Raw genomic sequence first — 27,945 nt, forward strand, 5'->3', positions numbered from 1 at the left:
GATATTTTAGAAAATTTTCAAAAATTGAAAGTTTATTTTTTTCAAATTATAATAAAATTATACTTTTAAATACTTATTACAAAAAAGTTAGGCTTTTGTAAAAGTATAAAACATAAAAAGTAGAAAAGGAAAACATGTACTCTTATCACACAGAAATAACCACTGTTCATATTTTGATGTACAGTATTTCATTCTGTACTTATCTGTGTTTTCTGTATATATATGGACATTTTATATTTGTTTTTTCTAAATTATGAATTTTGTAACCTTTTTTTCTCAATATATTTTGAACACCACTCTAGGTTAGTAANTTATACATATACATTTCTTTTATATAAGTGAGATTATTTTCTTTAGGTTTTATACAGCTGTAGCCTGCTTCCCTCACTCAAGAATATATTTTCTGGGGCGTCTGAGTGGCTCAGTTGGTTAAGCGTCCGACTTCAGCTCAGGTCATGATCTCAACGGTTAATGGGTTCGAGCCCCGCATAGGACTCGGTGCTGACAGCTAGCTCAGAGCCTGGAGCCTGCTTCGGATTCTGTGTCTCCCTCTCTCTCTGACCCTCCCCTGCTCACGCTGTCTTTCTCTCTCTCTCTCAGAAAGAAATAAAAAATAATAAAACTTTAAAAAAGAATATATTTTCTACAGTCCAAATAGACATGTGTCTTTATTTTTAATGACTGCATTGTATTTCATGATATGGATGTGTCAACATTGCCATCAGTTGTTTAACCACTCTCCTATTGATGACATTTAGACTGTTTGTGGTTTTTATTTTTATAACCAATGCTGGTGGGGAGAGCAATCATATATACATATTTTTGCATACTTAACTATATTTTCTTCTTAATTTAAATTTACAGAACAATACTTATTGGGGAAAAAGCATATATACATTTTAAAGGATTTTGATATCTTTTGCCTCCAAAAGGTTTTACCAGTTTATATCCATTAGCATTACCACTTTCCCTGAACCTTTGCCAACACCATATGTTATCTTTAAAAAATTATTACAACCTCATGGGGCACCTGGGTGGCTCAATTCATTAAGCATCTGAATTCAACTCAGGTCATGATCTCACAGTTCATGAGTTTGAGCTCCACGTCGGGCTCTGTGCTGAAACCTGAGAGCCTGGAGCCTACTTCACATTCTGTCTGTCTCTCTCTGCCCCTCCCCTGCTTGCACTTTGTCTCTCTCTGTCTCTCAAAAATAAATAAACATAAAAAATTTTTTAAAATTATTACAGCTTCATATGCTATGTTATCTTATTCTTTTAATTGGCTATTAAAATGGGATATTTTTAAATGTGTGTGTGTACTGGCCATTTATATATCTTTTGAATTGTCTTTTCTTATCCTTTGCTAATTTTTTTTCCTACTAAAATTTTTTTTAATGTTTAGAGAGAGACAGAGAGAGAAAGTGAGCAGGGGAGGGGCAAGGAGAGAGGGAGACACAGAATCTGAAGCAAGACCCACACTCTGAGTTGTCAGCACAGAATCTGACTCAGGGCTCAAACTTACAAACTGTGAGATCATCACCTGAGCCAAAGTTGGACTCTTAACCAACTGAGCCACCCAGGCTCCCCCTTTGCTAAGTTTTCCATTGGAGTGTTTGTTTTCTTCCTAACATTTAAAAGAAGGGTAATAATTATTTTCTTATGAATGATATGTGTTACTTAGTTGTCATTAGTGTTTTCCTGTCAAAAATTATTAATAATCTCTGTAAGTTTGTGATTACTTCAAACTTTGAAGATCCACAGATGTTGAGTCTTTACATGTGCTGATCTTGGCTCAGGTCATTATCTGACCATTTGTGGAGCCCTGTGTGAGACTCTGCACTGAGATCAGAGCCTTCTTGGGATTCTCTCCTTCTCTTTTTGTCCCCCCATTGCGTAGGCAGTTGTACACACCCTCTCTCTCTTTCTCAAAATAAAAAAAAGCATTCTTTTTTTTTTTTTTTTTTTAAGAGAGTGCAAGCCAGGGAGCGGGGCAGAGGGAGAGAGAAAGAATTTTTTTTTTAAATTTTTTAAATGTTTTATTTATTTCTGAGAGAGAGAGACAGTGTGCGCAGGGTAGGGTCAGAGAGAGTGGGAGATGTAGAATCTGAAACAGGCTCCAGGCTCTGAGCTAGCTGTCAGAACAGAACCCGATGTGGGGCTCGAACCCACGAGCCGTGAGATCATGACCTGAGCCACAGTTGGACACTTAACCGACTGAGCCACCCAGGCGCCCCGCCGAGAGAGAAAGAATTTTAAGCAGGCTTCATATTCTGCATGGAGCCTGACACAGGGCTTGATCCCACAACCCTGGGATCATGATCGGAGCTGAAATTTAGAGTCAGATGCACAACTGACTGAGCCACTCAGGTGCTTCAAAAAGCATTTTGACTTCTTACTCATTTATTTTTTCTGTATCCTCAGCCAAGATAATATTTTTACTAACTACAGATATAATGATAAAAGACAAAAATGTGATTCCTACCCTGATTGGGCTTTTCTTTTAGATGAGGAAACAGGCGAGTAAATAATCTATTAAAAATAGTATTCTGAGGAGCACCTGGTTGGCTCAGTCTGTTAAGGATCCAACTTCAGCTCAGGTCATGACCTCATAGTTTGTGAGTTCAAGCCCCACATCAGGCTCTCTGTTGTCAGTGCACAGCCAGCTTCAGATCCTCTGTCTCCCTCTCTCTGCCCCTCACCTCTGGGAAGCTAGCACTCTCTCTCTTCTTTTCTCTCAAAACTAAATAAACATTAAAAAAATAGTATTCTGAGTGCTCTGAAGAGGGAAGTACAGATTGATGAGGTGGGGCATGAGAAGGCGCTGATATACCAGGGAATAAGGGAGGGCTTTTGGTTGAAGGTAACATCCAAACTTAATACTGAAATCATAAAAATTAGATAAAGGTGAAGGGGCTCCGTTGGAGGAAATTGTTCCAGGTAGTGGAGAGAATATCATGTTGGAAGATTAGTATGTTAGACAGTGGAAAGAAATTCAGTATGGCTGGGTCATACAGCTAGAGATTGGGGAATGAAATGGTAAGGAGGGAAAAGGTGTAGCTGTGAAAGATGTGATAAATTAAGGCTGGCTGTGATAACATTCTGAATTAGTAGCAGCAGGAATGAAGAGAAGAGGATCACAGGTATCACAGAAACCTGACTAAATGTGATAAAAATATTATAGTCAAGTAATATTATATACACTTATTACATATGTCTTGTGTTTTCTTTGTATAGTAAAGGGCACATGATCCTAATAGTTGAAAAGAGATAACTCTGCCCCACTCACTCTGGTGATCTCTGGAGATCAGCTTTGGCTGTCAGATTCTTTTGCTACCATTTCTAGCCTGGCTTCCTACTTGAGGGGGCCAAGGTTAATCTTTCTTCAATATAATCTAAAGTAGATCTTGGACCTAATGTTAATAGAGGATATATAATGAAGTGAGGCGTACCCTTGCTAGACCTTAATAGAGGTCTAGCAAGCATACCCTTCCTAGACCTTCTCTAACACCCAGAGAAGAAGGTGTTAAGGAAAAGCCAAGAGGAAAGTAGGAATGAAAGGGTAGAAGGTATCATTTGTTGCTATAGTAGTATTTAGTTACTAATTTTTAAGCATAAATTTAGGTCATTAGTATACTGAATATTGAGATGTTTGGCAGGGTAACCATTTATTCACTTATTCAGTATATTTTCAGTATATTTACTGCCTAGTGTACCTTGTGTCCAGTGCTTGAAGAATAAAGAGACTCATTGCTAGGGCACCTGGTTGGCTCAGTCAGAAGAGCATGTGACTCTTGATCTCAGATTGTGAGTTCGAGCTTCATGATGGGTATAGGGATTGCTTAAAATAAAAATGAATAAATAAACTGGAAAACAAAACCCAGAGATTCACTATTGTTAGTAGGGCAGACAGACATACAATTAACATTGTTTGGTAAGTGCTACTTTAAAATAATTGTTTCATGTTGAAAATAAAGTATCTGAAGATAATGGGTTAAGTTTTGGATGTGTTGAAATTAAGATTTTTGTGGGTTATTAGGTACCTAATATGCACCAAGCACTAATCTAAATGTTGGGAATACAGAAGTAAAGAAAACAAAACACCCTACCCTCACCAGTTTATATTCTGGTGCATGGAAACATACAAATAATTATCAGATAATTATCTTGAGAGATAAAGAAATAGGAAGTACTGCTAATGGATATAGGGTTTCTTTTGGGGTTATGCAAATGTTCTGGAATTAGGTAGTGGTGATGATTGCAAAACTCTGTGTATACCCAAACCACTGAATTATATAATTTACATGGGTGTACTTTATAGCATGTGAATTATATTTCAATTTTAAAAAGTTGGGGAGTAAAAAAACACAATATGGTTAGGAAGGTTAAGAAAGTGATATGGGGTGCTATTTTGTATAGGGTGGTCAGAGTGCCTCTCTTTGCCTCAGAAACCTGAAGGAATTCAGGGAGTAAGCTATGGGAGTATGGAGGGAAAGAATTTTCTAGCTGGAGGAATGGTGACTCTAGAGAATTTGAACTTGGAAATGTGCTTCACATGTTTAAGAAACAGTAGGGAGGCCACTGTGGCTGAAGCAGAGTGGGTAAGGAGGAGATTTATAGAATATAAAATGTGGTAGTGTTAGGGTACTTAGATCATGTAAGGACTTTGGGTTTTATTTTGAAATGGGAGCTGAGGAGTGATGTCACCTGAGTTAGGTTTTATTTATTTATTTTTAAATTTTTAATGTTTATTTTCTTTTTTGAGAGAGAGAGAGAGCAGGGGAGGGGCAGAGAGAGAGGGAGACACAGAACCTGAAGCAGGCTCCAGGCTCTGAGCTGTTAGCACAGAGCCCGATGTGGGGCTCAAACCTACAAACTGCGAGATTGTGACCTGAGCCAAAGTCAGACACTTTATCAACCAAGCCACCTAGGCACCCCCGAATTAGGTTTTAAATGGATTATTCAGGCTATTGTGTAGGTAATAAGCTGAGTAAAATACATAGTGAGTTTGAAGGCATTTGCATTAGTCCAGGTGAAACAGACAAGGATGGTAGTAGAAGAGGTAGGAAGAAATGGTAGAATTCTGGATATATTTTGTAGAAAAAGCAGACAGGATCTGCTTATGGATCGTCTGAGTGTGAGAGAAAAAGATGAGTGAAGATAATACCAGAGTTTTTAAACTGAACAATTGAAAGGATGGAGTTCTCATTTAATGAGATGTCAGAGACTCTGGTGGGTGGGTTGGTGAGGGGAAGCAAATGAAGAGATTGGATTTAGATATATTAAGAATGAAAAGTCTAGGGACACCTGGGTGGCTCAGTCGGTTAGGCGTCCGACTTTGGCTCAGGTTATGATCTCACAGTTCGTAGGTTTGAGCCCCGCGTCGGGCTCTGTGCGGACAGCTAGCTCGGAGCCTGGAGCCTGTTTCGGATTCTGTGTCTCCCTCTCTCTCTGATCATCCCCTGCTCATGCTGTCTCTCTCTCAGAAATAAATAAAAAACATTTAAAAAATTAAAAAAAAAAGAGAAGTCTGTATAAGTGTACAAATGGAGATATTGACTAGGTATTTACATCTATAAGCCTCAAACTGGAGGGAAACATTGATAGTTATGCGTTATGGGTATCATTGGAGTTAATAATGAAGCTGAAATTAGTAACTAGAGAAAGAATGAGAAAGAAGAATGCTGAGAGTTTATTTCCCTGGGGGGGAAAAAAACAAAATATTTAAGGGACATTTAAAAAGGAGCAAATGAGGGAGGAAAAGAAACAAAATAGTGGAGAGAGGAGTTTGCAGAAAGCAGTAGTGTCAATAGTTCTAGAGAAGTCAATTAGGAATTTATTGGTAACAGAGAAATTTTAATGGAGTAGTATGGACAGCAGCGAAATAGTAGTTGATTAGGTAATAAATGTGAGTAATGAAAGTGGGGGCAGCTAATGAAGGCAACTTTACTTGTGCTAAGTGTGGTTGTAAAGGGAAGTTGAGTTGAAAGCTCCAAGAGATACAAAAGTCTTGTGGAGTAAAGAAGTTGAAGATAAAAGAAAATTATTAATAGAAGACTTTTGGAGGAACAAAGCAAAAAAGGCGATCTAGAATACAGGGTTTCTTCTCTTGAGCCTAAAGGGACAGAGATAAGGATAATTTGTGTCTGGAAAAGGAAGTATGGGAAATTCATCCCCTACAGTCTGTTTTCTCTCTGGAGAAATAAACAGTTAATTCCAAAAATGGTAGATAACAGGGTGGTGGCTTTAAAAGAATTGTGAAGAGTGGAGGGAAAAACTGAGGAGGAATACTAAAAAAAAAAAAAAGTTACCCAGAGCTACTTTGAGGAAGATCATGAATTCATAGTGGTACTAGTCTTCAAAACTTGGAAGCTATGATTCAGGAATGTTGAAGTTGAGTGGTTAGAATCAATATGATAGAAGAACTCTAAGGACTACATAAAGGAATTCTTCAAAACAAAATCTCATGTTTTCCTTGAAGTTGTACCCCACTGGTCTTTTTCTTTTTCATTTTGTACTTTCCCTGCTAATGCTGCCTTATGTTTAATCTGTTAGAATTAAAACACACACACAGATACTCCTTGGATTTTTAAATATGCAAAAGTACAAAACAAGGACAAATCACATGAAAGCCTGCTGTGTCTAGATATAACTACTATTAATATGTTGGTGATTATTCTTTCAGACATCTCTGTGTGTATACAAATCTACTTATTCATATATTTCTGTATAAATTGGATTATACAATCATGTTTTCTTACCTGCTTACAGATATTATTAAATATAGATCTGTTTTGCTATTACTATAGGATATTCCATAGTTTAAATAACAAAATATACATATATCAGCCAATCCTTTGATCATGGGCTATTTTCCTTTTTAACTCTTACAAACATCACTATAATAAACATACTGCATACATTTTTTTTCTTGTACTGTTATGGATACTTCCTGTGAGTAATAATAGCTAATACTTAATGTAGTATTTTCTCCATGGTGAACTGTATTCTAAGCACCTAAATTTGTCTTTTAGTTGTAAATTTCTTTTGCTGTTAAATTTTAAGGTGAATCCTTCATACTTGCATCTTTTAGCTTTATCTTGAGAATGCAATAACTAAATAAGGCTACCTACATGTAATTGGGTAAGATCATACTCAAACCATCCTGTATTATATAGTGTTGTGGTTAAGCGCTTAGGCTTTGGAGCCAAAACACACCTGTATTCAAAAATCTTTGCTCTGCTATTTACTTTGGTTGTAAAACTAAACTTCACCTCTCCAGTTTTTTAAATGAAGGACATTTAAGTCATAAGACCATTTTTTCACTGGGAGGATTTTTAAACTAAGATGAAATAATAATTATTTCCTTCAGGGTGCAATTTGTTTCTTATTATTTTTTTAAATTTAAAATAATTTTTTTAAATGTTTTATTTATTTTTGAGAGAGAGAATGAGAGACAGCATGAGCAGGGGAGGGTCAGAGAGAGAGAGAGACAGAATCTGAAGCAGGNGCCCATGCACCTGGTTATAATCTTTTATTTAATAAGTGTTCATTAATGAAATTTATGCTATTCTTATAAATTATATTCAAAGAATAGTTAATGCTATTGAGAAATGCCCATGATGGGGGCGCCTGGGTGGCTTACTCGGTTAAGCGTCCGAGTTTCGCTTAGGTCATGATCTCGCGGTTCGTGGGTTCGAGCCCCGCGTCGGGCTCTGTGCTGACTGCCAGCTCAGAGCCTGGAGCCTGTTTCAGTCTGTGACTCCCTCTCTCTCTGACCCTCGCCTACTCATGCTGTCTCTCTCTCTCTCTCCTAGAAATAAATAAAACATTAAAAATTAAAAAAAAAAAAAAGAGAGAAATGCCCATGATGGATGTTAATTTTTTTTAAAAAGAAGATAGAGCGATGGCTGGGTAGCTTAGTCAATTAAGTGACTGGCTCTTAATTTCAGCTCAGGTCATGATCTCATGGTTCATGAGATCAAGTATTAGACTCTGTGCTGACAGTGTAGAGACCACTTGGGAGTCTCTCTCTCTCCCTCTCTTTATGTGCTCCTCCCCCACTTGCACATGCACAACTGTCTCTCAAAATAAATAAATAAGCTTAAAAAACTAAACAGAAGTCCTGGGTGCATCGGTGGGTTAAATGTCCAACTTCGACTCAGGTCACGGCCTCATGGTTCTTGAGTTCAAGCCCCATATTGGTCTCTCTGTTGTCAGCACAGAGCCTATTTTGGATCCTCTGCCCCCCCATCCCTCCTCCCTCACAAAAAATTAAAATAAACATTAAAAATTTTTAATTAAAAAAATAGGAAAATGTAATTATCCCAGTTTTGTTTAATAAAGTAAGACTATAGTAGGAAATAAAATGTTAGAATGGTGATCTCTGAGAATTGGGATTTGAAGTGAGTTTATTTTCTCTTTTATACTTAAAATTTTATTAATGTTTATTTATTTATTATTATTTTTTTTAATGTTTTCTTTATTTCTAGGAGACAGAGAGAGAGACAGCATGAGCAGGGGAGGGTCAGAGAGAGAGGGAGTCACAGACTGAAACAGGCTCCAGGCTCCGAGCTGGCAGTCAGCACAGAGCCCGACGCGGGGCTCGAACCCACGAACCGCGAGATCATGACCTAAGCGAAAGTCGGACGCTTAACCGACTAAGCCACCCAGGTGCCCCAATTAATGTTTATTTTTGAGAGAGAGAGAGAGACAGTGTGTGTGAGTGGGGGAGGGGCAGAGAGAGAGGAAGACGCAGAATCCAAAGCAGGCTCCAGGCTCTGTGCTGACAGGTCAGAGCCTGACACAGGACTAAAACTCATAATCACAAGATGAAGACCTGAGCTAAAGTCAGATGCTTAACCTACTGAGCCACCCAGGTGCTCCTTTTCTCTTTTATACTTAAAGAAATATTCCTGGAGGTGCCTGGGTGGTTCAGTCTGTTGAGCTTCAACTTCTGCTCAGGTCATGATCTCATAGTTCATGGGTTTGAGCCCTGCTTCAGATTCTGTGCTGACAATTCAGAGCCTGGAGGTTGCTTCAGATTCTGTGTCTCCCTCTCTCTCTGCTCCTTCCCTACTTGCACTCTGTTTTTGTCTCTCAAAAATAAACATTAAAAAATATTTGTAAATATTTCCAAATTTTCAATAATGATATAGCCTTTATATATCTTTTTATTACCCGTATGCCTTAATAAAATGTTAAAGAATCTTCATGTATTACAACATTGTAATTAACCAAAACTTTCATAATATCATCTTTTAATTTTTCCTCACAGATTTTAATTTTTAGTGTTCATATTTATTGCAAATCTCTAGTTGCTATCAACTATATGATTTTGGGCAAGTTCTTAATCTCTGGCCCTTTATGGATATAGTTTATTTATCTATGAATTGTTTAAATACAGTTCCTGTGTCTGTAACATAGCCGAGTAAACTCTTTAAAAGTCAGCTTTTTAAGTTCTGTGAAGTCTATACCTTTTTTTAAATTTCTTAATTTTTTTTTGGTTTTTTACTTATTTTTGAGACAGAGACAGCGTGAGCAGGGGAGGGTCAGAGAGAGAGGGAGACACAGAATCTGAAACAGGCTCCAGGCTCTGAGCTGTCAGCACAGAACCTGATGCAGGGCTCGAACCCACAAACTGTGTGATCATGACCTGAGCTGAAGTCAGACGCTTAATCAACTGAGCCACCCAGGCGCCCCCACCTTTTTTTTTTTTAATAGGAAGTGTTTGGGTACCACATCCTTATTTCATCCTCTGGAAGATTATGTACTTATCACCCCTTGACTGTCATATGCTGCTGCTTTCTTATTAAATTTGCTTACAGAGAGAGATCAAGAAAATTTTAATCTTGATAATCAAGAAAGTTGGGACCACCATTGTAGTCTTTAAGGCATTGCAAAGTTTCTCACAAAAGACTTCTGTCTTCCTCTCCTCCTATTTCATAAAAAGATCAATCACATAACTCCCAACAGTAGAGATTGAAGACTCAGATGCCACAGGACTCAGAGAGTAAAATGTAAATCAGTGAAATTGGCTGAATGGTACTTAGAGTAACTGGAAAGCACACTAAAAGAGGCAGCTCTAGTTTTCCTTATGGGTATATATACTTAATGTTATCAGATCTTCCGATTTGTCAAAAGGAGCCAGAAGTCTAGATTTTTATGTAAAATCCCATTATTAAACATTGACAACTAATTCAAAATGTCTTAGAACACTGTGTAGGCTAAACATATCTGAAGGCCAGATATGTTCTATAGAAAATGCAAGACCCACAGAAAGAAAAGCTTTGTATTTTTATTGAAATGAGCATGAGGTATTCACCTGATTGCCTTGGGAATAAAATAAACAATGCTCATGAAACATATCAGTAACACTTCTTCATTGCGTACCCTTTTGAGAGTAGGAATTATGACTTTTATTATTGTTAATAATTGCAATTAATATCTCCAGATTCAGGATCAAGAAGATGTGGTTTATCTATACCATGGACTACTACATGGCAATGAGAAACAATGAAATCTGGCCATGTGTAGCAACATGGATGGACCTTGAGGGTGTTATGCTGAGCGAAATAAGTCAGGCAGAGAAGGACAAATATCATATGTTTGCACGTATAGGAGGATTAGGAGGAACTTGACGGAGGAACAAGGGGGAGAAGAAGGGGGGAAATGGTGGGGGAAAGGGAGAGAAGCAAACCATGAGAGACTCTTGAATGCTGACAAAAACTGAGGACTGATGGATGTGGGGGGAGGGGGGGATGGGCATGGAGGAGGACACTTGTGGGGATGAGCACTGAGTGTTATGTGGAAACTAATTTGACAATAAACTATTAAAAAAAAAAAATATCTCCAGATTCAGTGGTTCCTGGTAACCTGTCAGTAACTGCATGTGCTTTAAGCCAAGTGGTTTCATCTGTAACAGAGTTTATAGGGTTATGGTAGTGACAGTCACAAATTATAATCAGTTTACATGTAAATTTTTGGCACATTTTAAGGTGGGAGATTTTAGGTTGGGGGAGCAACTGCATTGTTAATGTGTGTTTGGCTCTGTTTACCCTAGCATCTATATTTTTAGCCTTACTAGGAAAATAGTAATTATTCTTATATTTTTTACTTTGTTTCTTACCTAAAAAGTGAACTAATGTAAGTTGAACTTTTTTTCATTTTTATTTTTTATTTAAAATTTTTAAAAATTTCATTTTATTTATTTTGAGAGAGAGAGACAGAGAGAGTGAGCAGGGAACAGGCAGAGAGAGAGGGGTAAAGAAGAGAATACCAAACACTCTGCAGTTTCAGTGTGGAGCTTGATGTGGGGCTTGAACTCACGAACTCTGAGATCATGACCTGAGCCAAAGTTGGACACTTAACCAACTGAGCCACCCAGGTGCCCCTAAAAAAATTATTTTTAATGTTTATTTTTGAGAGAGAGACCGTGCAAGTGGGAGAAGGACAGAGACAGAGGGAGACATAGAATCCGAAGCAGCCTCTGCTGTGAGCTATCAGCACAGAGCCCAACGTGGGGCTAAACCCAGGAATCACGAGATCATGCATGGCCTGAGCTTAACCAGATGCTTAACTGACTGAGCTACCTAGGTGCCCCTCGTTTTTGTTTTTTAAAGATGCTGGCCATGTCATTAGATATTCCCCTTTTCTGAGTCTTTAGTATGAACTTTGAATTCTATTTAATGCATGCATGCATCCATCTATCCATTCATTCAATAAGCATTATCTTGACCTTTTCAAAGATCCTAAGGCCCTGCATAATCTACTGTACCATTCCCACTAACCTTATCTCATTCTAGCAAGGGGAATGTCTTGATTACTGTGTTTTGGTCACATTGTGCACCGTTTAATTACTCAGACATGCCATGTCTTTACCTGCCTAAAGACTTATGCACATGCTGTTGCCTCAGATGTCTTGCTTCTCTTTCTGCTTTGAGTTGCTGATTCTTTCTTCTCCTCAAGAACCACTCAGAGAAGCCTCTCTGACTATCTTCTCTTAAAGTAGTTCTCACATTATTCTTTCTTAAAGATTCCTGTTTGTTTTCTTTTTTATTTTTTTTTAAAAAATTTGATGCTTATTTTTGAGAGAGAGAGAGTGCAAGGAGGGTAAGAGCAGAGAGAGAGAGGAGACACAGAATCCAAAGCAGGCTCCAGGCTCTGAGCTGTAAGCACAGAGCCCATTGCAGGGCTCGAAATCACGAACTGTGAGATCATGACCTGAGCTGAAATCAAAGGTTTAACCAACTGAGCCACCCAGGCACCCGTTTGTTTTCTTCATAGCATTCATCCCACTTTGTTTTTCAAAAACTATTGCCTTGTTGCAAATTTTTTTTCTCTCTTAAAGAGAGCAACCTCTTTTGTCTTACTCAATTTTGTATCTTTGGCTCACAGTAAATTACTTTTGAATTAATTAATTACTCATCAGCTTAATAATCATATGCCTACAGAATGGTGGCCAGTGCTTTCAGGGCATATTGTATGCATTATTGCCAGTGCTCATAACTCTGTAAGGTAGATAGATATTTCTGCCATATTATAATTGAGAAAAATTAACTTCCCTAAAGTCACACAGAAAATAAGTGATGGGGCACCTGGGTTGCTCAGTCGGTTAAGCATCCAAGTGCTTTGTATTGTATTTGTAGACATTTCTAAGGAAAATTGTGGTTTTCTCCTTCCTTATCCCCCTTCATGCAAAAAAGATTACAATAATATCTAAAATGCCTACTAATAGTATATCGTGGTTTTGACTTTCTGATCAAGTCAAATGAAAATTCGTGTATTTTTACTTAATAATAATATTCATACTCTCTTGTATTAGAACTTTTATCCTCCCCTGAGTCTTAACCTCTTAATTCTCCTATATAATTAGCCGTTTAAACATTGATAGGTATAGAAGGGTTTCTTACATGTCTCTTAAGCATCTACTTCTACAGCACAGCCATTGGCAAATAGAAATAATTAGATTCTCAGGAAGCCTGGGTGACTCAGTCAGCTGGGTGTCAACTCCTGATACCAACTCTTGATACCAGGGATGTGGGATTGAGTCCCGTGTTGGGCTCAGCACTGAGCATGGAGCCTGCTTGAGATTCTCTCTCTCTCTCTCTCTCTCTCTCTCTCTCTCTCTTTCTCTCTCTCTCTCTTTCCCCCCCCCATGCTCTCTCTTCCTTCCTCCCCCTCTCCCTCCCTCTGTCTCTTTCCCCTGCTTACATTTTCTTTCTCTAAAATAAAACAAAAAAAATAGGGCCACTTGGGTGTCTCTCTCAAGCATCCAACTCTTTATCTTAGCTCAGGTCATGATCTCATGGTTTGTGAGATCGAGCCCACATCAGACTCAGCATAGAGTTTGCTTGGGATTCTCTTTCTCCTTCTTTCTCTGCACCCCCCCCCCCCCGCTTGTGCATGTGTGCACATGTGCTCTTTCTAAATACATAAACATTGAAAATAAAATTAAAAATGCAATAAAATAATTGAATTCTGTTCTACAGTATTTCAAAAATTTTTTTTAACATTTTATTTGTTTTTGAGAGACAAAGCATGCATAGGGGAGGGGCAGAGAAAGAGGGAGACACAGAATCTGAAGCACGCTTCAGCCACTGAGCTGTCAGCACAGAGCCAGACATGGGGCTCGAACTTACAAATCTTAAGATCATGACCTGAGCCGAAGTCGGCTGCCCAACCAACTGAGTCACCCAGGTGCTCCTGTTCTACAATATTTTAAAACAATCCCACTGAAGTCCCTCAACTTTTTACCTCTTCATCTCAAATTTTTGTTTGGGTCTTCTCATTTTCTATCTTCTTTTTCTCTCATGTCAGTGGAAGAAATACCCAGTCTTTTCCTAAGATGCCCCCAATCTTTTGGACTTGATTCCGTGACAACTGCCTCATTTTAATATTTTCCATCTCTTGTTTTTCATTATTTTTTTCATGTTTTTGTTTTCGTATAGCAGTAGTTATCAAACCTTTAAACTATGATTTCTATGGAGGTTCCTCTGCAGATGATATAATTTCCAAAAAAATTGTACTTAAAAAAGAAAATGAATTCCTTATGGTAGTATAACCCTATAAAAATGGCCTGGAAAACTGTTTTATTTAGTCATTGTTGTATATTAATCTCAACTTCTTCACCATCCATTTGTTTCTAAAACTTTTGTTAGCATGCAAGCATTTGCTGGGAAATTCATTTATAATTTCAGAATTGACAAACTTCATGGTGTTTTTTTTTAATGTTTATTTTTTGAGAGAGAGCGAGTGGCGGAGGGACAGAGAGAGAGAGAGAGAGAGAGGGACACAGAGAATCCGAAGCAGGCTCTGTGCTGCCCAGGTAAAGCCTAATGTGGGGCTTGAACCCATGAACCAAGAGATCATGACCTGAGCTAAAGTCAGCCTCTCAACCATCTGAGCCACCCAGGCACCCCCTGATGACACTTCTTTTTTTAAACGTTTTATTTATTTCTAGGAGAGAGAGAGAGAGAGACAGTGTGAGCAGGGGAGGGTCAGAGAGAGAGGGAGTCACAGACTGAAACAGCCTCCAGGCTCTGAGCTGGCATTCAGCACAGAGCCCGACGCAGGGCTCGAACCCACGAACCGGGAGATCATGACCTAAGCGAAAGTCGGACGCTTAACCGACTAAGCCACCCAGGCACCCCTGATGACCGTTTTAAATTAAATCTCTTCTATATGTCTTCTCATGGATCTTCAAGCATTTCCTTATTCCTGGCTATTTCCTTTATATCATCAAACATACACAGTTTCTTTTTCTGCATAATAAAATTAAATGAACTCTTTATTTGGTCCTGTCTCCTTAAGTAGTTTTTCCTTGTCTTTGGAAGGACTTTATGAAATAGTAGTGTGTATTTCTGCTTGCATTGCATTTACTTCCTCACTTACATTTAGTCTTCAACTCTTTGCCTTCTGGCTTCTCTCCCCATCACTCCCTTGATACTTCTTTGGCAAAAGTATCAAGAAATACCTTTTGCCACATCAAATAAATACATTCTTTCAAGTTTTTCCTTGCTTGAACCGAATAAGGCATTTTCATTTTTGGCAGTCCATACCAGGACTGTTCTTTTTTTTTTTTTTTTTTTTGGACACCATATTCTTCAGGCTCTTCTCTGACTCTAGCCTCTTACTTGGCTTCTTTTCTTATTCTGATCCTTCTGCTTCTTCATTCTTTATATGGTTTGTTAGCAATCTTATGTATTCCCACAGCTTCTATCTTCTTGCTCATTTGTACATTCATCAAATGATGCCTTTGTGCAAGGCACTGTGCTCTTGCTGAGAAGAGTGTGAATGAGACTGACTGCCATGATGTGAATAGTCTAATAGGAGATACATATAGACTAATTGACAATTGTGGAACAGTATATGACAAATATTGTTAAAGGAAATTCATAGGATGGATACTTAACTACCACTGGAATGGTCAGGAAACCCTTTTTGGGAAGAAGTAATGTTTGAAAGGGGCTGTGAAAAGTTCAGTTTCAGATGGAAGCAGTAGCATTTGCAAAGAAATTAAGGGGGTGCTTGGCTGAAGAATTGGAAATCATTGTACCTTGAGAGTGTTGAAAGAGAATGGAAAGGGGAAAGATTGAAGGGTTTTAAAATAGCCACTTGTTAGTATTCCTTCAACAAGTAGTGCTCTGTTGTGTAATTTTATAGCTATATTTACACATATGTATACTTTTTTATTTTTTTAATTTAAAAAAATCTTTATTTTTGAGAAAGAGAGCATGTGTGCAAGCAGGGGAGGGGCAGAGAGAGAGAGAGAGAGAGGAACAGAGGATCCGATAGTGCAGAGCCCAATGCAGGGGTTTGAACTCACAAACTGAAATCATGATCTGAGCTGAAGTCAGATATTCAACCAGCTAAGCCATCCAAGTACTCCTAAAAATAAAATCTTTAAAAAAAATGTGTACTGGGGCACCTGGATGGCTTAGTCGGTTGAGCCTTGAGTCAGGCTCTGATCAGTGCAGAGCCTGCTTGAGATTCTCTCTTTCCTCTCCCTCTGCCTCTCCCCCTCTCACCACAGGAGCATTCTCTCTCTCAAAATAAACAAACAGTTTTTAAAAAATCTTAAAAAATAAGTTAACCAAATGATCAATAGGCATATGTAAATTTGCTCAAAGGCATTAGTTATCATATTAAAATCCCAGTGTGATATCTCTCTATCTCCAGTAAATAGCCTCTAAAAAATTATAAAAACATTTCTTTATGACTGACCTTGTGCTGTAGTCAGAACTTTCATACATTGATGGTTGAGAGTGTATATTGATACAACTTCTTGGGAAAACTATTTAGCACTAATTTGCTTCATTATTTTAGATATTGTTAAAGTCTACATATATAAGATATAAGTGTCAAATATCTAAAATTATCTATTGCCATGTGAAATAACAATTGTCATTTTAGTCAAGAATGATAGACAACACTCATTTCTTCTTTTTGATATGTAAATATAATTGTTTTCGAGGTTTAAAATTTAAGTAATCTTTCAGAGGTGGTTCAGCTCTTTGTTACCATTCTTTTTTACTTTTTAGGGGGAAAATAACAATACTTAAAGAAAAAATAAACTCATGACTTACAATTTGAGACTAAATTTCATGCTTTAAAGTAATGACTCTTTGCCAGAATCAACTCTGGAGCTTTATAAAAATATGCATTCTATGATCCTGCCTACTGTAAACCCTTATTCAGTAGGTCTGTGATGGAGCCCCACGACATCTTCATTCAAGAAAAAACCCTACATATTTCCATATGCAATTCTAATATTCCTTGTTGATTACTACTGTCTTTCTTGAACTTGTTCATTTGTTTATTGTCACTCATTGTAGACAAATATTTTTGTTCTCTAAACAATCAGCTTATGTCTAAAAGTATGAGGTTTGGGGCACCTGGGTGGCTCAGTTGGTTCAGTGTCTCACTCTTGATTTCGGCTCAGGTCAAGATCTCACAGTTTGTGGAATCAAACCCTGCATTGGGCTCTGTGCTGACAGGGTTGAAGCCTGCTTGGAATTCCCTCTCTTTCTCTTTCTCTCTCTCTCTCTCTCTCTCTCTCTCTGCCCCCATCCCCAGATAAATAAAATAAACTTAAAAAAAAAAAAGGATGAGGTTTGCATATTCTGTTTGTTGTTAATGCTTGTGTAGAGTAGAGAGGAAAAAGTGAGCCTTGTTGATTTAATTCAGCACTGGCTTGAGGGAGGGAAAAAATCATGTTATATGAATAGAAAAGAAGAAATTTTATAGGAAATAACTTTTTAAAGTCACTTAAAATGAAGATCCTAAATATGAAAATTTATGTTTGTTCATTTAAAAAATGGTAGTTTAGGTGCTCTTGGGTGGCTCATTCTGTTGGGCAGCTGATTCATGATTTTGCTCAGGTCATGATCTCACAGTTCTTTTTTTTTTTTTTTTTTTTTTTTTTAGGGGGNTCAGCACAGAGCCCGACGCGGGGCTCGAACCCACGAACCGCGAGATCATGACCTAAGTGAAAGTCGGACACTTAACCGACTAAGCCACCCAGGCACCCCAATGATCTCACAGTTCTTAAATTCAGGCACCATACTGGGTTCTGCGCTGACAGTGTGGAGCCTGCTTGAGATTCTTTCTCTCTCTCTCTCTCTCAAAATAAATAAATAAACTTAAAGAAAATGGTAGTTTAAGTGATAACAGAGTGGAAGATGGAATATGGGGAAATGGGTATTTGGAGTAGAAAATACTGTAGAAAAATGACATTTTTAGTTAAAGTGGGATATTTTGGTGGTGATAACAAGAGATAAGATTTTTGTTTGGTTGTGTTTCCCTCACGGAGACTCTGGGGCTAGAAACAAGAATTAATGTTTTACAGTTGTTTGGGTAGAATCAGTCATGGTAGATGATTTGCTCATTCATTCATAATATTCATTCATTCATTCTAATTGCATAGACAGGAATGTTGGAGAAAGGATTTATCTTTCAGCAGCTATTCTCCTCTTCAGGAACCAGCTCCATCCAGTCTTGGCTATTGTAATCAAATCATAACCTAATTGGAATATAATTTCTTCTTTGTAAATTCTGAGGGTTATGCTGAATACTTTCATAACTTCTACTTCTAAAATTCTATGCTTTTTATGTAAATTTTATGTTAATCTCATAAAAATACATTCATTCCATTTGTACCATTCTTGCTTAGCGCTCTTTATATTTATTCTTTTTTTTTGCACATAACCTCTTTGTCTTGGTACCGATGCCATTGGTTATTTCTCTACTTGCTATCTACCTCACTGGACTGTAAGCTGTTTGAAAAGAGACATGGGTCACTTTAGTGTCTGCACCTATGCATACAAAATGGATTACTAGTGACAAAATTAAGTTTTTCTTCTATTAGAAAATAAACTTTAGGGGCACCTGGGTGACTCAGTCAGTTAAGCATCCAAATTCGGCTCAGGTCATGATCTCATGGTCCATGAGTTCGAGCTGTACTTTAGGCTGTGTGCTGACAGCTCAGACCCTGGAGCCTACTTTGGATTCTGTGACTCTCTCTCTCTCCCTCCCTCCCCACTCATATTCTGGCTCTCCCTCAAAAATAAGCATTAAAAAATACATATATGAATGAGCAAATAATCATTTATTAAATGTCTTCAAGATTAAAAACAATATGGATGGGGGTGCCTAGGTGACTCAGTCAGTTGAGCATCTGACTCCTGATTTCGGCTCAGGTCATGACTTTACAGTTTGTGGGATTGAGCCCCAAGTCAGGCTCTGTGCTGACAGCGTGGAGCCTGCTTGGGATTCTCTCTCTCCATTTTTCTATAACATGTTAATCCTACTTATTTCTTTCCAATGATAGATTATTACATACATTGATAAATGCATGGTTATTTTAACCCCTTTTTAAAAAATGTTTATTTGAGAGAGAGAACAGGGAAGGGGCAGAGAGAAAGGAAGGGAGAAAATCCCAAGCAGGCTCTGTGTTGACAGCAGGGCTCAATTCCAAGAACTGTGAGATCATGACCTAAGCCAAAGTCAAGAGTTAGATGCTTAACTGACTGAGCCACCCAGGCGCCCCAACTACATGGTTATTTTGGTTACAAAAAAATGACTATAAAATATATGGTTATATAATATGGTTAACAGTTAAGCAGTGGAAGAGATCTGTATTTATTATTGGTTTCATAAGCATTCAGCTAAATTTTAAGCGTGTATATATTACAATGTATGGCTCCGATAGCACACACTAGGCTTCAGATAATTTCTTCACACTGCTTGAATTCTGCACCTGGATATCTCTTCCTCTCCCTTCCCCTCCCATTAATGCCTTTCTTACCCTGTTGGGCTCTGAAACCCCATGCTAGATACCCCCTGTCCACCCATCCCCATAGATGACCCTCCTCACCCAGCTAGGCTTCTGACACCCAACCCTGGGTCCTCCTCATACTCACATCTTTGACTCTGTCTGAACTCCACAGTTCTTCAAGTTCTATTGAAAAAGTATCATTATAAGATATTTGAAAATTGTAAATAGTCCATAAATGTTTTACTCAATAATTTATGCCATAGATATGACATTGAAAGTCTTAATCCTTCTAGGACAGATTTAAGTAATATCTTCTGAAAATAATGTAAGTCAATTCAGAATGTAGATAAATGGTTAGTTGAATAGTATACTCCATTCTGTATTTCATAAGTCTTAAGGTATTTTGAACATAATTGTAAAGTTTTTAGGTAAAAAGAAGTACCTACAATAAAAAAATATGATGTATTATATTAAAACGATTGTGGAATTCAAATTAGTTTTCTAAGGGGCACCTGGGCGACTCAGTAGGTTAAGTGTCCAACTCTGTTTTGGCTCAGGTCATGATCTCACAGTTTTGTGGGTTCAAGCCCGCATTGGGCTCCATGCTGACTGTGCAGAGCCTGCTTGGAATATTCACTCTCTCCCCCTCTTTCTTCCCATCCTCCCCCAAAATAAATAAATACACTTAAAAATTTTTTAAAACCCAAAAAACAAGAATAAAATATAATCAGGAAGAAGTGATATGATTAAGTAAATATGTGATAGCAAGCAATTAATTGACTTAGATGAGAAAAATTTGTTAAAAAAGAGCATCACCTACTAGTTATTCTTGGACTTCATGATCTTTTAGAAACCAAATATCCAGTAGACCTGCAGCCAGTACATTTTTCCAGTGGAGATGCCAAGTATGATGACTGTCAAGCCTGAAGTGTTTTTAACAGAATGAATGCTGTCTCTCTTCAATGCAGAACTATGTTGGCACAGTGGACGTGCCAGGCATTTTGTTTTAGAATGTCTGACATGAAACCATACCCTTGGGATTTATCAGCTTATTGAGATAGTTAATAGAGAGATGGAAGAGTAAGGCAATTAGTTCCCAAACCATTTGCAAGGAATTTTTGAAAGTCTTTTAACTCTTAAAGGTGCTATAGTAGCTTCATGTTTAGAGTGTAAAAAAAATAAGTAAAACTCAATTTTTAAAACAACGTACAAATGTTGATAATTACATTTTTCAGTATAGTAGTTTCTGCCTCTGATATCAAGGAGCATTCATTATTTAGATGACTAATATTTGTGTTATATTAATTTATATAACATATAATTTATATGTTTATATATAAATTATATATTAATTTTTGTTAAATTTTAAAGCATTCCCAGCACAAAGTATCCTATTTCTGTTCATGGCCGCTTGTTTGACAGTTGAACTGAAACATTATTTCCAGAGTCCTCCTTCCCCCACCTTTTATCATTAATCTGTGCATGGAGTTTAGTCTGTAGTATTAGTTGCGTACAACTTTTTATTTATTTTGTTACTTACCTGAAAGTAAATAAGATAGTTTTCAGAAAAGTCGTCAAATAAGTGGGCTCTCTAACAAATTTGGCCTTTACTTTCTGACCCTAAAACAACTGAACATTAAGTGCTAGCCATCAGATCAAGAAGGGTGAGGTAAGGATACAAATTCCAAAAAAGGAGTGATAACTTACAGAGTTCTTTTTAGCAGATCATCTCATTTAAGCCTTGAAGCAACTCTATGAGGCTACATACTGTCCATGCATAACCTTAATTTTTATTGTATTCATTTATTCATTATATATTTTAGTAAAAGAACATCTGTGAGCTCAGTGTCCAGCCCAGCTTATTTCTGTTCATCCTCTGCCCAGTCATTTCTCCCCATCAGAGGAAACCATTGGTTATCATTTCTTTTGTTGTATTGCATATGCTTTTTTTTTTTTTTTTTACTGTTGCACAGTCTTCATATTCTATATGGGTACAACCTATCTCAGGATTGTTTTGAAATTAGGTTAAGAAATGTATATAATAAGCTTTGCACAGTGCCTGACCCATCCCCAATGTTTAAAAAATGGTACTTATATTATTAATGTTATTTTGTGGAGAGAGAACAAGAAAAGCATGTCTTTTATCAGCTGTTTCCTATGTTTTATCTTCCTGAGCCCTTCCAGGGTAAAGTGAGAAAGTATGGGGGTTTGAAGTCTTTTCACCTTTTCCTGGGACTGAGCAATTTACAGAATGAAGGAGTAGAGAATGGGATTTGGACTATCAGTGGTTAGGGAACAGAGTTCTCTACTGAGAAAAATAAATAAATAAACTGCAGTATTAAGTTACCAATTTTTCCCTTCTCTTTCACACTGCTTTACGCCCTCAGGATACGATTTCTGTGTACTTTGAGTTTGATGCAGTATAGTGAAACTTCTCATAGCCAGTGTGGAAGAATAAAAGACTGAATTAACCTAGAAAACAATCAGTGATATAAATGCATCAATTAGTTTACTGAATGATCAAGCAAACAAACTAAACAGCTAGCCCATTTTTACACTGTTCACCTTCCCTCCCAACATTAGGAAGCATTGGTTTGCTTTCAGTATCTGAAAACAATTTCATTCCTCCATTTCTTCATTCTCTCTAATGACCCAACACTCTGCAGTATTGCACCAACATAAGACAAATTCTTGATCTTGTGAGCTTTTTTCCCATTCTGTGTAATTTCCATTTTTCATACACTCATGTTAATAATTTATATTAATAGACTTCTTTATTATATCACCCCTGTCCTAATTCCACTACATGGGTATTCAAGCAGTTCACTTACCTGGGATTTTGGTCAACTAAAATTCATAATGTACTGTTAAGTGAGTTGATTAAGCATTTACTGCATAATTAGCAACATTCATAGGAAAAATAGGTAAGAAGACAGTCACCTCAAGCCTGGCTGATAGGAAAAGAGTTCTTTAGAAAATAGGGATACCTGGCTGAATTAGTTGGTAGAACATATGACTCTTGAAATCAGCATCATAAGTCCAAGCCCCACATTGGGCATAGAGCTTACTTAAAATAAAATTAAAATTAAAAAAGAGGGGTACCTGGGTGGCTCAGTTGGTTAAGCATCCAGCTCTTGATTTCAGTGCAGGTCTTGAACTCATAGTTTCTGAGTTTGAGGCTTGTGTCAGGCTCTGCACTGACAGCACAGAGCCTGCCTGGGATTCCCGCTCTTTCTCCCTCTCTCTCAGTCTCCCTCTCTCTGCCCCTCCCCTGCTCATCCTCTGTCTCTCAAAATAAATAAGTAAAACATTTAAGAAGAAAAAAAAGTAAAATTATTTCTCAATTAAAAAAAAAGTGCCTTTTAAGTACATCACATAACTAAATTTCACTTCATTCCTTCAAGCAGGTATTCCAGCCTTGTATGATCTGTGATGAATTACGACATACGATATATCCCTCTTATGCCTGTGTCATTCATAAATTTGATGTCTTTGCTTAGGCTGTTTATGTAGTAGCCACTTCCCTCCAGGTGAACCTGAACATTTTTGGGTGCTGTTGCTTAGAGTCAACTGTTTTTATTAAATCTCCATTTCTTCACCTTGGTCATGAGAACTTTATAATATTTTCTTAAGATATTTTACTGAATTTAGAGTAGCTATACCTCTCCCATAGAAGAGCCCTAAAGAGCAAATTAGATTAGTGTGCAGCTTGGCCTTCATAATTTCACTTTTCACAAATAGAAGGTATGTGAAGAGATATTTTTAACCATAAGGTTTATTAGGAACTGTGAGAGACATAGAAAACTGCTCTTACACAATTTTCACTTGCACTTGTTCTATTCCTCTCTGGTTTTTTTTTTTGAAAATAGCTTTACTGATGTATAATTTACATATAAAATTTATCCATTTAAAGTGTACGATTTTTAAGTTTATTTCTTTCTTTTGAGGGAGAGAGGGAAGTATGACCAGGGGAGGGGCAGAGAGAGAAGGAGAGAGACAGTCCCAAGCAGTCCTAGTGGATGGCTCGATCTCACAAACCGCAGATTCATGACCTGGGCTGAAATCAAGAATTGGATGTCCAACTGAGTAACCCAGGCACCCCAATAGTGGTTAGTTTATATATGGAGTTGTGTAATCATTACCATAATCCAATTTTATTTTATTTATTTTTTAAAAGTTTATTTATTTTGAGAGAGAGAGAGTGCAAGAAGGAGCAGGGAAGGGGCAAAGAGAGAGAATCCCAAGCAGGCTCCATGCTGTCAGTGCAGAGCCCAATGTGGGGCTCGAATTCACAAACCGTGAGATCACTACCTGAGCTGAAACCAAGAGTTGGATGCTTAACTGACTGAGCCACCCAGGTGCCCCACCATAATCCAAATTTAGAACGTCTTTACCATCCCAAAAAGAAAACTAGTGACCATTCTGTCTCTTAAAAAAAAATCTAGAGGTGATTTTACTTTTGTTTTCTAAGGAAGCCTTTCCATTATGGATTTCCTATTCTCTTTCTTCATATTGTGTGTTTGTAAACCTAGAATTTCATTTCTTTCTTACCTAACTACTTTAAAAGGTAATAGAAGAAGAATAGATGTGACGTTTTAACGAGGTGGTTAGAACCAACGTAGGACTGTTTTTCATGGATTGTCAAAAGTTCTTTCATTGGATAATGGATAATAATTAAAACTGTAATTTGGATAGGATTTAGGAGTAAATGACAGTAGTATTAATGGCATGATTTATAGTCTCTTAATCTTTTTATGTCTTGTGGGAAGCAAATTTAAAAGTAAGGCCATTGTATGTGGTTGGGTTGTACATTATAATGTGGGAGGAATTTCCTCAAGATAATGGAGGGGGAAAAGTTTAAATGAGGATTTAAGTCTTAAAGAGGTTGTTTGGAGTAGCAGAGCCACCCCAGTTATGTGTGAAATAGCCTGTGATGGTAACAACTGTGTTAACTGCTTCTTCCCTTAGGCAGATATGGTAAAACTTCTAATTTCTTTAATTTCCAAACACTTGAGTCAGTTCATCAAAACATAACTTTGTTGAAGGAATGAGTCCACCTACACCTTCGATTTGACCTTGCATGTTACTTTGTTTTGGGGGGGGTAGGTTGTAGGAAGGGCTAAGATATAAGTTCTTTTTTAAAATTATTTTTTATAGTTTATTTATTTTTGAGACAGAGAATAAGCAGGGGAGGGGCAGAGAGAGAGACACACACACAGAATCTGAAACAGGCTCCAGGCTCTGAGCCGTCAGCACAGAGCCCTACGCGGAGCTCGAACCCACAAACCGTAAGATCATGACCCGAGCCGAAGTCAGATGCTCAGCCAACTGAACCACCCAGTCGCCCCTAATAAGTTCTATATTTAGTTACTTTCCTGTGTATTTTTATTAACATTGCTTTTATATCTCTAATATACACTTGATGTTAGCCAAAAGGCTGAGAAGCGATATATACCTCTAATATAGATTTAACTTTATACACTTCTTTGGGAAGGGTAGAGTGTTTCAGTCCACACAGGTTTGTTTTGTTTTGATTTATTTTTTTTTATTTTAATAATTAGAGAGGTGGAGAAATAGTTCCAAATGATGAAGTATTGGTGATGGGGCTATTAGTAGGACAGCTTTTTTTCCCTTGATGTATATATATTTTGGTTAAATCTTTCTCTTTTCATCTAAGCTATTTTTATTTTCATATTTGCTTTTAGTTTGGACAAAAAAAAAGGACTTGAGTATGCTTCTCTTTTATATATAAGGAACTCATGTTTTCAACATGGATTGAGAAAGATAATTGTTTTAAAATCCATATTCGATGATAGTGCCATTTTGGTTTTAATTAGGTTCTCCCTGCTCTTCCCCCCACATTATTTGAAAGATAGGAATAATTTATTTAAGGCTTTTAGCAGCATTTTAACAAACAAAATTTTTAGTCAAGGCATATTATGTTCAGACAGACTGAATTTGCCAGATGTTTTAAAAATGAAAATTTCAAGTGTTACATAATAGAGTTTTTCAAAAATTTTCTAGTTGACTCTTTACTGTGAATGAAGATAACATTTGATAGTAAAATTTCTAATTTTAGCTTTCCTTCACAACATTCTTTCTTATCCCTATCCACGTCAAAATTAGGGTACATACTCTAAAGATTAGTTGGAAGGATCAGAGTATTTATGCATTCAGTGATCAGCTAACTAAAAGTATTGTTTGTTATCAAAGATAAAATGTCTTATGGCCCTACCTTTGTTTTTTAATCACTCAAGCTAATAACTAATAATCTTTTTTATCTGTTGGAATTTTGGGTTTCTTGGAATACTAGACAAGTTCTTTAAGGCTTGTGTCTCAGGTCTTTTGAAAATGAGCATAGATTCTAACTGGGTCTTTTGAAGTTCCTCCCAACATCGATTCTACTACCTTTCTAAGATATTTTGAGATTTATTTGTGCCTTAAACCATACAATAGTAACTATAAAAGAATATTTTATTAAAGTTCTTATTTATTTATTTTGAGAGAGAGAGTGTGAGCAGGAGAGGGGCAGAGAGAGGGAGGGAGAATCCCAAGCAGGCTCCATGCTGTCAGGGCAGAGTCCAATGTGGGGCTCAAACTCATGAAACTCTAAAAGAATTTTTTAAAAGTAGATACAAATGTAATTTTACAGACAATGATTATAAAATACATTAAAAACGTATGGATTCTTTGGGATATAAAAGTAATCATAGTCTAATTTAGGCATTTATGCTTTCTGATTTAAGAGTATCGTATACTTGTGCCTGTCTGGAATTTGGAGATAGATCAGAATAAAAATGAGAATGTTTCCTTGAGCTCTGACATTCCTTGTTTAGCTTGTTTTGGGAGACAAAAATGCATTATGATAGTGCATTAAAATATTTACTTACAGATGCTGAGTAAGAAGAGCAAGAGAGACTAATGGTCTCATTGGTGAAGCCAATTTAAAGCTGATTATGAGTACGCTAATTTATACTATTATTACAAAGGAAGATAATGGACCATTTTGGGTTATTTGACATTCCTTATATTTTGCCTAATTTTGTCCATTTCTAAAATTTAATAACTTTGGAGACCATCTTAAGCATAAGGGATAAAGCCAAGAAGAAAACAGGGACCGAACTAATGGAAAATTCATTCTTCAGTTCAGTAAAGTTACATAATAAAAGAAAAACATTTGCTAATCTTTATAACAGTAATTGTATGGATTTTTTTTGTATGTGTGAATAATATAGTTCTCTTCATGAGTGAAGAGACGTATTGATTTCATGCTCATATGTTAGGTTATTGACTTACACTCTTTTAAAATTTTTTTCTCCTTCCCCCTACAGAATCTGTCTATGATCTTCTCCCAAAGGAGTTACAGTTACCTCCATCTAGAGAAACATCTGTAGCATCAATGAGTCAGACAAGTGGTGGTGAGGCAGGCTCGCCTCCTCCAGCTGTAGTTGCTGCTGGTATGCATTTCATTTTACTTTATTAAAGAAAACTAGTGTATTATCTGGCCAACATGAACAGTGCTGGCAAAGTTCATATCAAAAAGAGTGTGATTTGAGGGTTTATTTTAGGAAGTTTTAAAATATATACTTCTAACCTTAAAATATTTCAATATACATTTCTTGATATAATTCTTATTTCTTAAAATGTCACATTGGCACATCTGTTAGTGCCATTTCCTTTCTAGGAGCTTATCTTCAGCTATGGAAACAAACTTGAAGCTCTTTTGTTGACTGCTCATAAAAAGGTTACATACCAAGCTATGGATAGAAAATTACATTTGAGTCTCTATTTACCAATTATTTTCAAAAATTTGCTGAAAGGGAAAAATATTTGATTTTGTATAACCTGAAAAAGGACTCTAGCACTCAAGTCTCTTTTCTGTTTGTAGCATGTTACTATAACCTTTTCCCTACATTTAAAAACATGTGATTTAAGACTTCTTTTAAATTCAGTTGAAAGTAATGGGAGATTTGAATGTAATATTTATATACAGGTATTTTGCAATATCAATGAAAAAGTATAGAAAGTAATGTTTGAAGTGATAATTATCAAGTTTATTTTTACTCAGCTCTCAAATCATACACTTCATAATTATATAAAATTGGTTCAATTTTTTATTGAATCAGAATAAAAGATTGACAAAAAACTTAATAGAAAAAGTCTTGATTATTGATAATAAGAGTGCTTACAATAATACTAGATTGCCCAACTGTAATTCATTTTTTTGTTGGGTGTTATAGGTTGCAAAGTGTATTTGGTTTTTTAAAAAAAGAAAAAAATATATATACTCTGAAGTTGTATCTATACTTCTAATTAGAGGTTTCTTATCCGTTGGTACCTCTGATCTTTTAAAATGGTACTTAACATCCATCACAGCATTGTTTTCAGTAAATTCATTTCATTTCAAAAAGAATGGTGAAGTGAAAGGTTGTGATTTAAATGAGGATTTGGTACTATAATGGGAATTCATATATTTTTCTTGTATGCATTAACCAATGTACCATTAACCTTGTGTACCAGTCTTTTCCCTGAGCTGTATATTGCAATGTGCAGCCTTTCTGGCTGAGGGCAGGAAAACTTTAAACATAGCAAGGAAACTTATCAGCCCTGCTCACTGTTCATGTGTTGCCAGACATTTTCTAACAGATTCTGTGGATTTAATTGTGAACTTT

General features: G+C 36.8%; 1 protein-coding gene across 5 annotated transcripts in view; it reads left to right on the forward strand.

The window, feature by feature from the left end:
• The window catches only part of NFAT5 (nuclear factor of activated T cells 5), a 118,052-nt gene that overhangs the window by 27,162 nt on the left and 62,945 nt on the right, over positions 1–27,945 (forward strand). For 4 of the 5 annotated variants that reach the window (XM_077755680.1, XM_077755681.1, XM_077755682.1 and 1 more), the window contains one exon: positions 26,605–26,730. In XM_077755680.1, coding sequence (XP_077611806.1) covers positions 26,605–26,730 — 126 coding nt within the window. Of the gene's footprint in view, positions 1–26,604; positions 26,731–27,945 lie in introns of those variants that run through there. The other variant, XM_077755684.1, reaches the window with a different exon arrangement.

Source organism: Crocuta crocuta, unplaced genomic scaffold, assembly GCF_008692635.1.
Source record: "Crocuta crocuta isolate KB4526 unplaced genomic scaffold, BGI_CrCroc_1.0 scaffold152, whole genome shotgun sequence".
NCBI classification, from domain to species: Eukaryota; Metazoa; Chordata; class Mammalia; order Carnivora; family Hyaenidae; genus Crocuta; species Crocuta crocuta.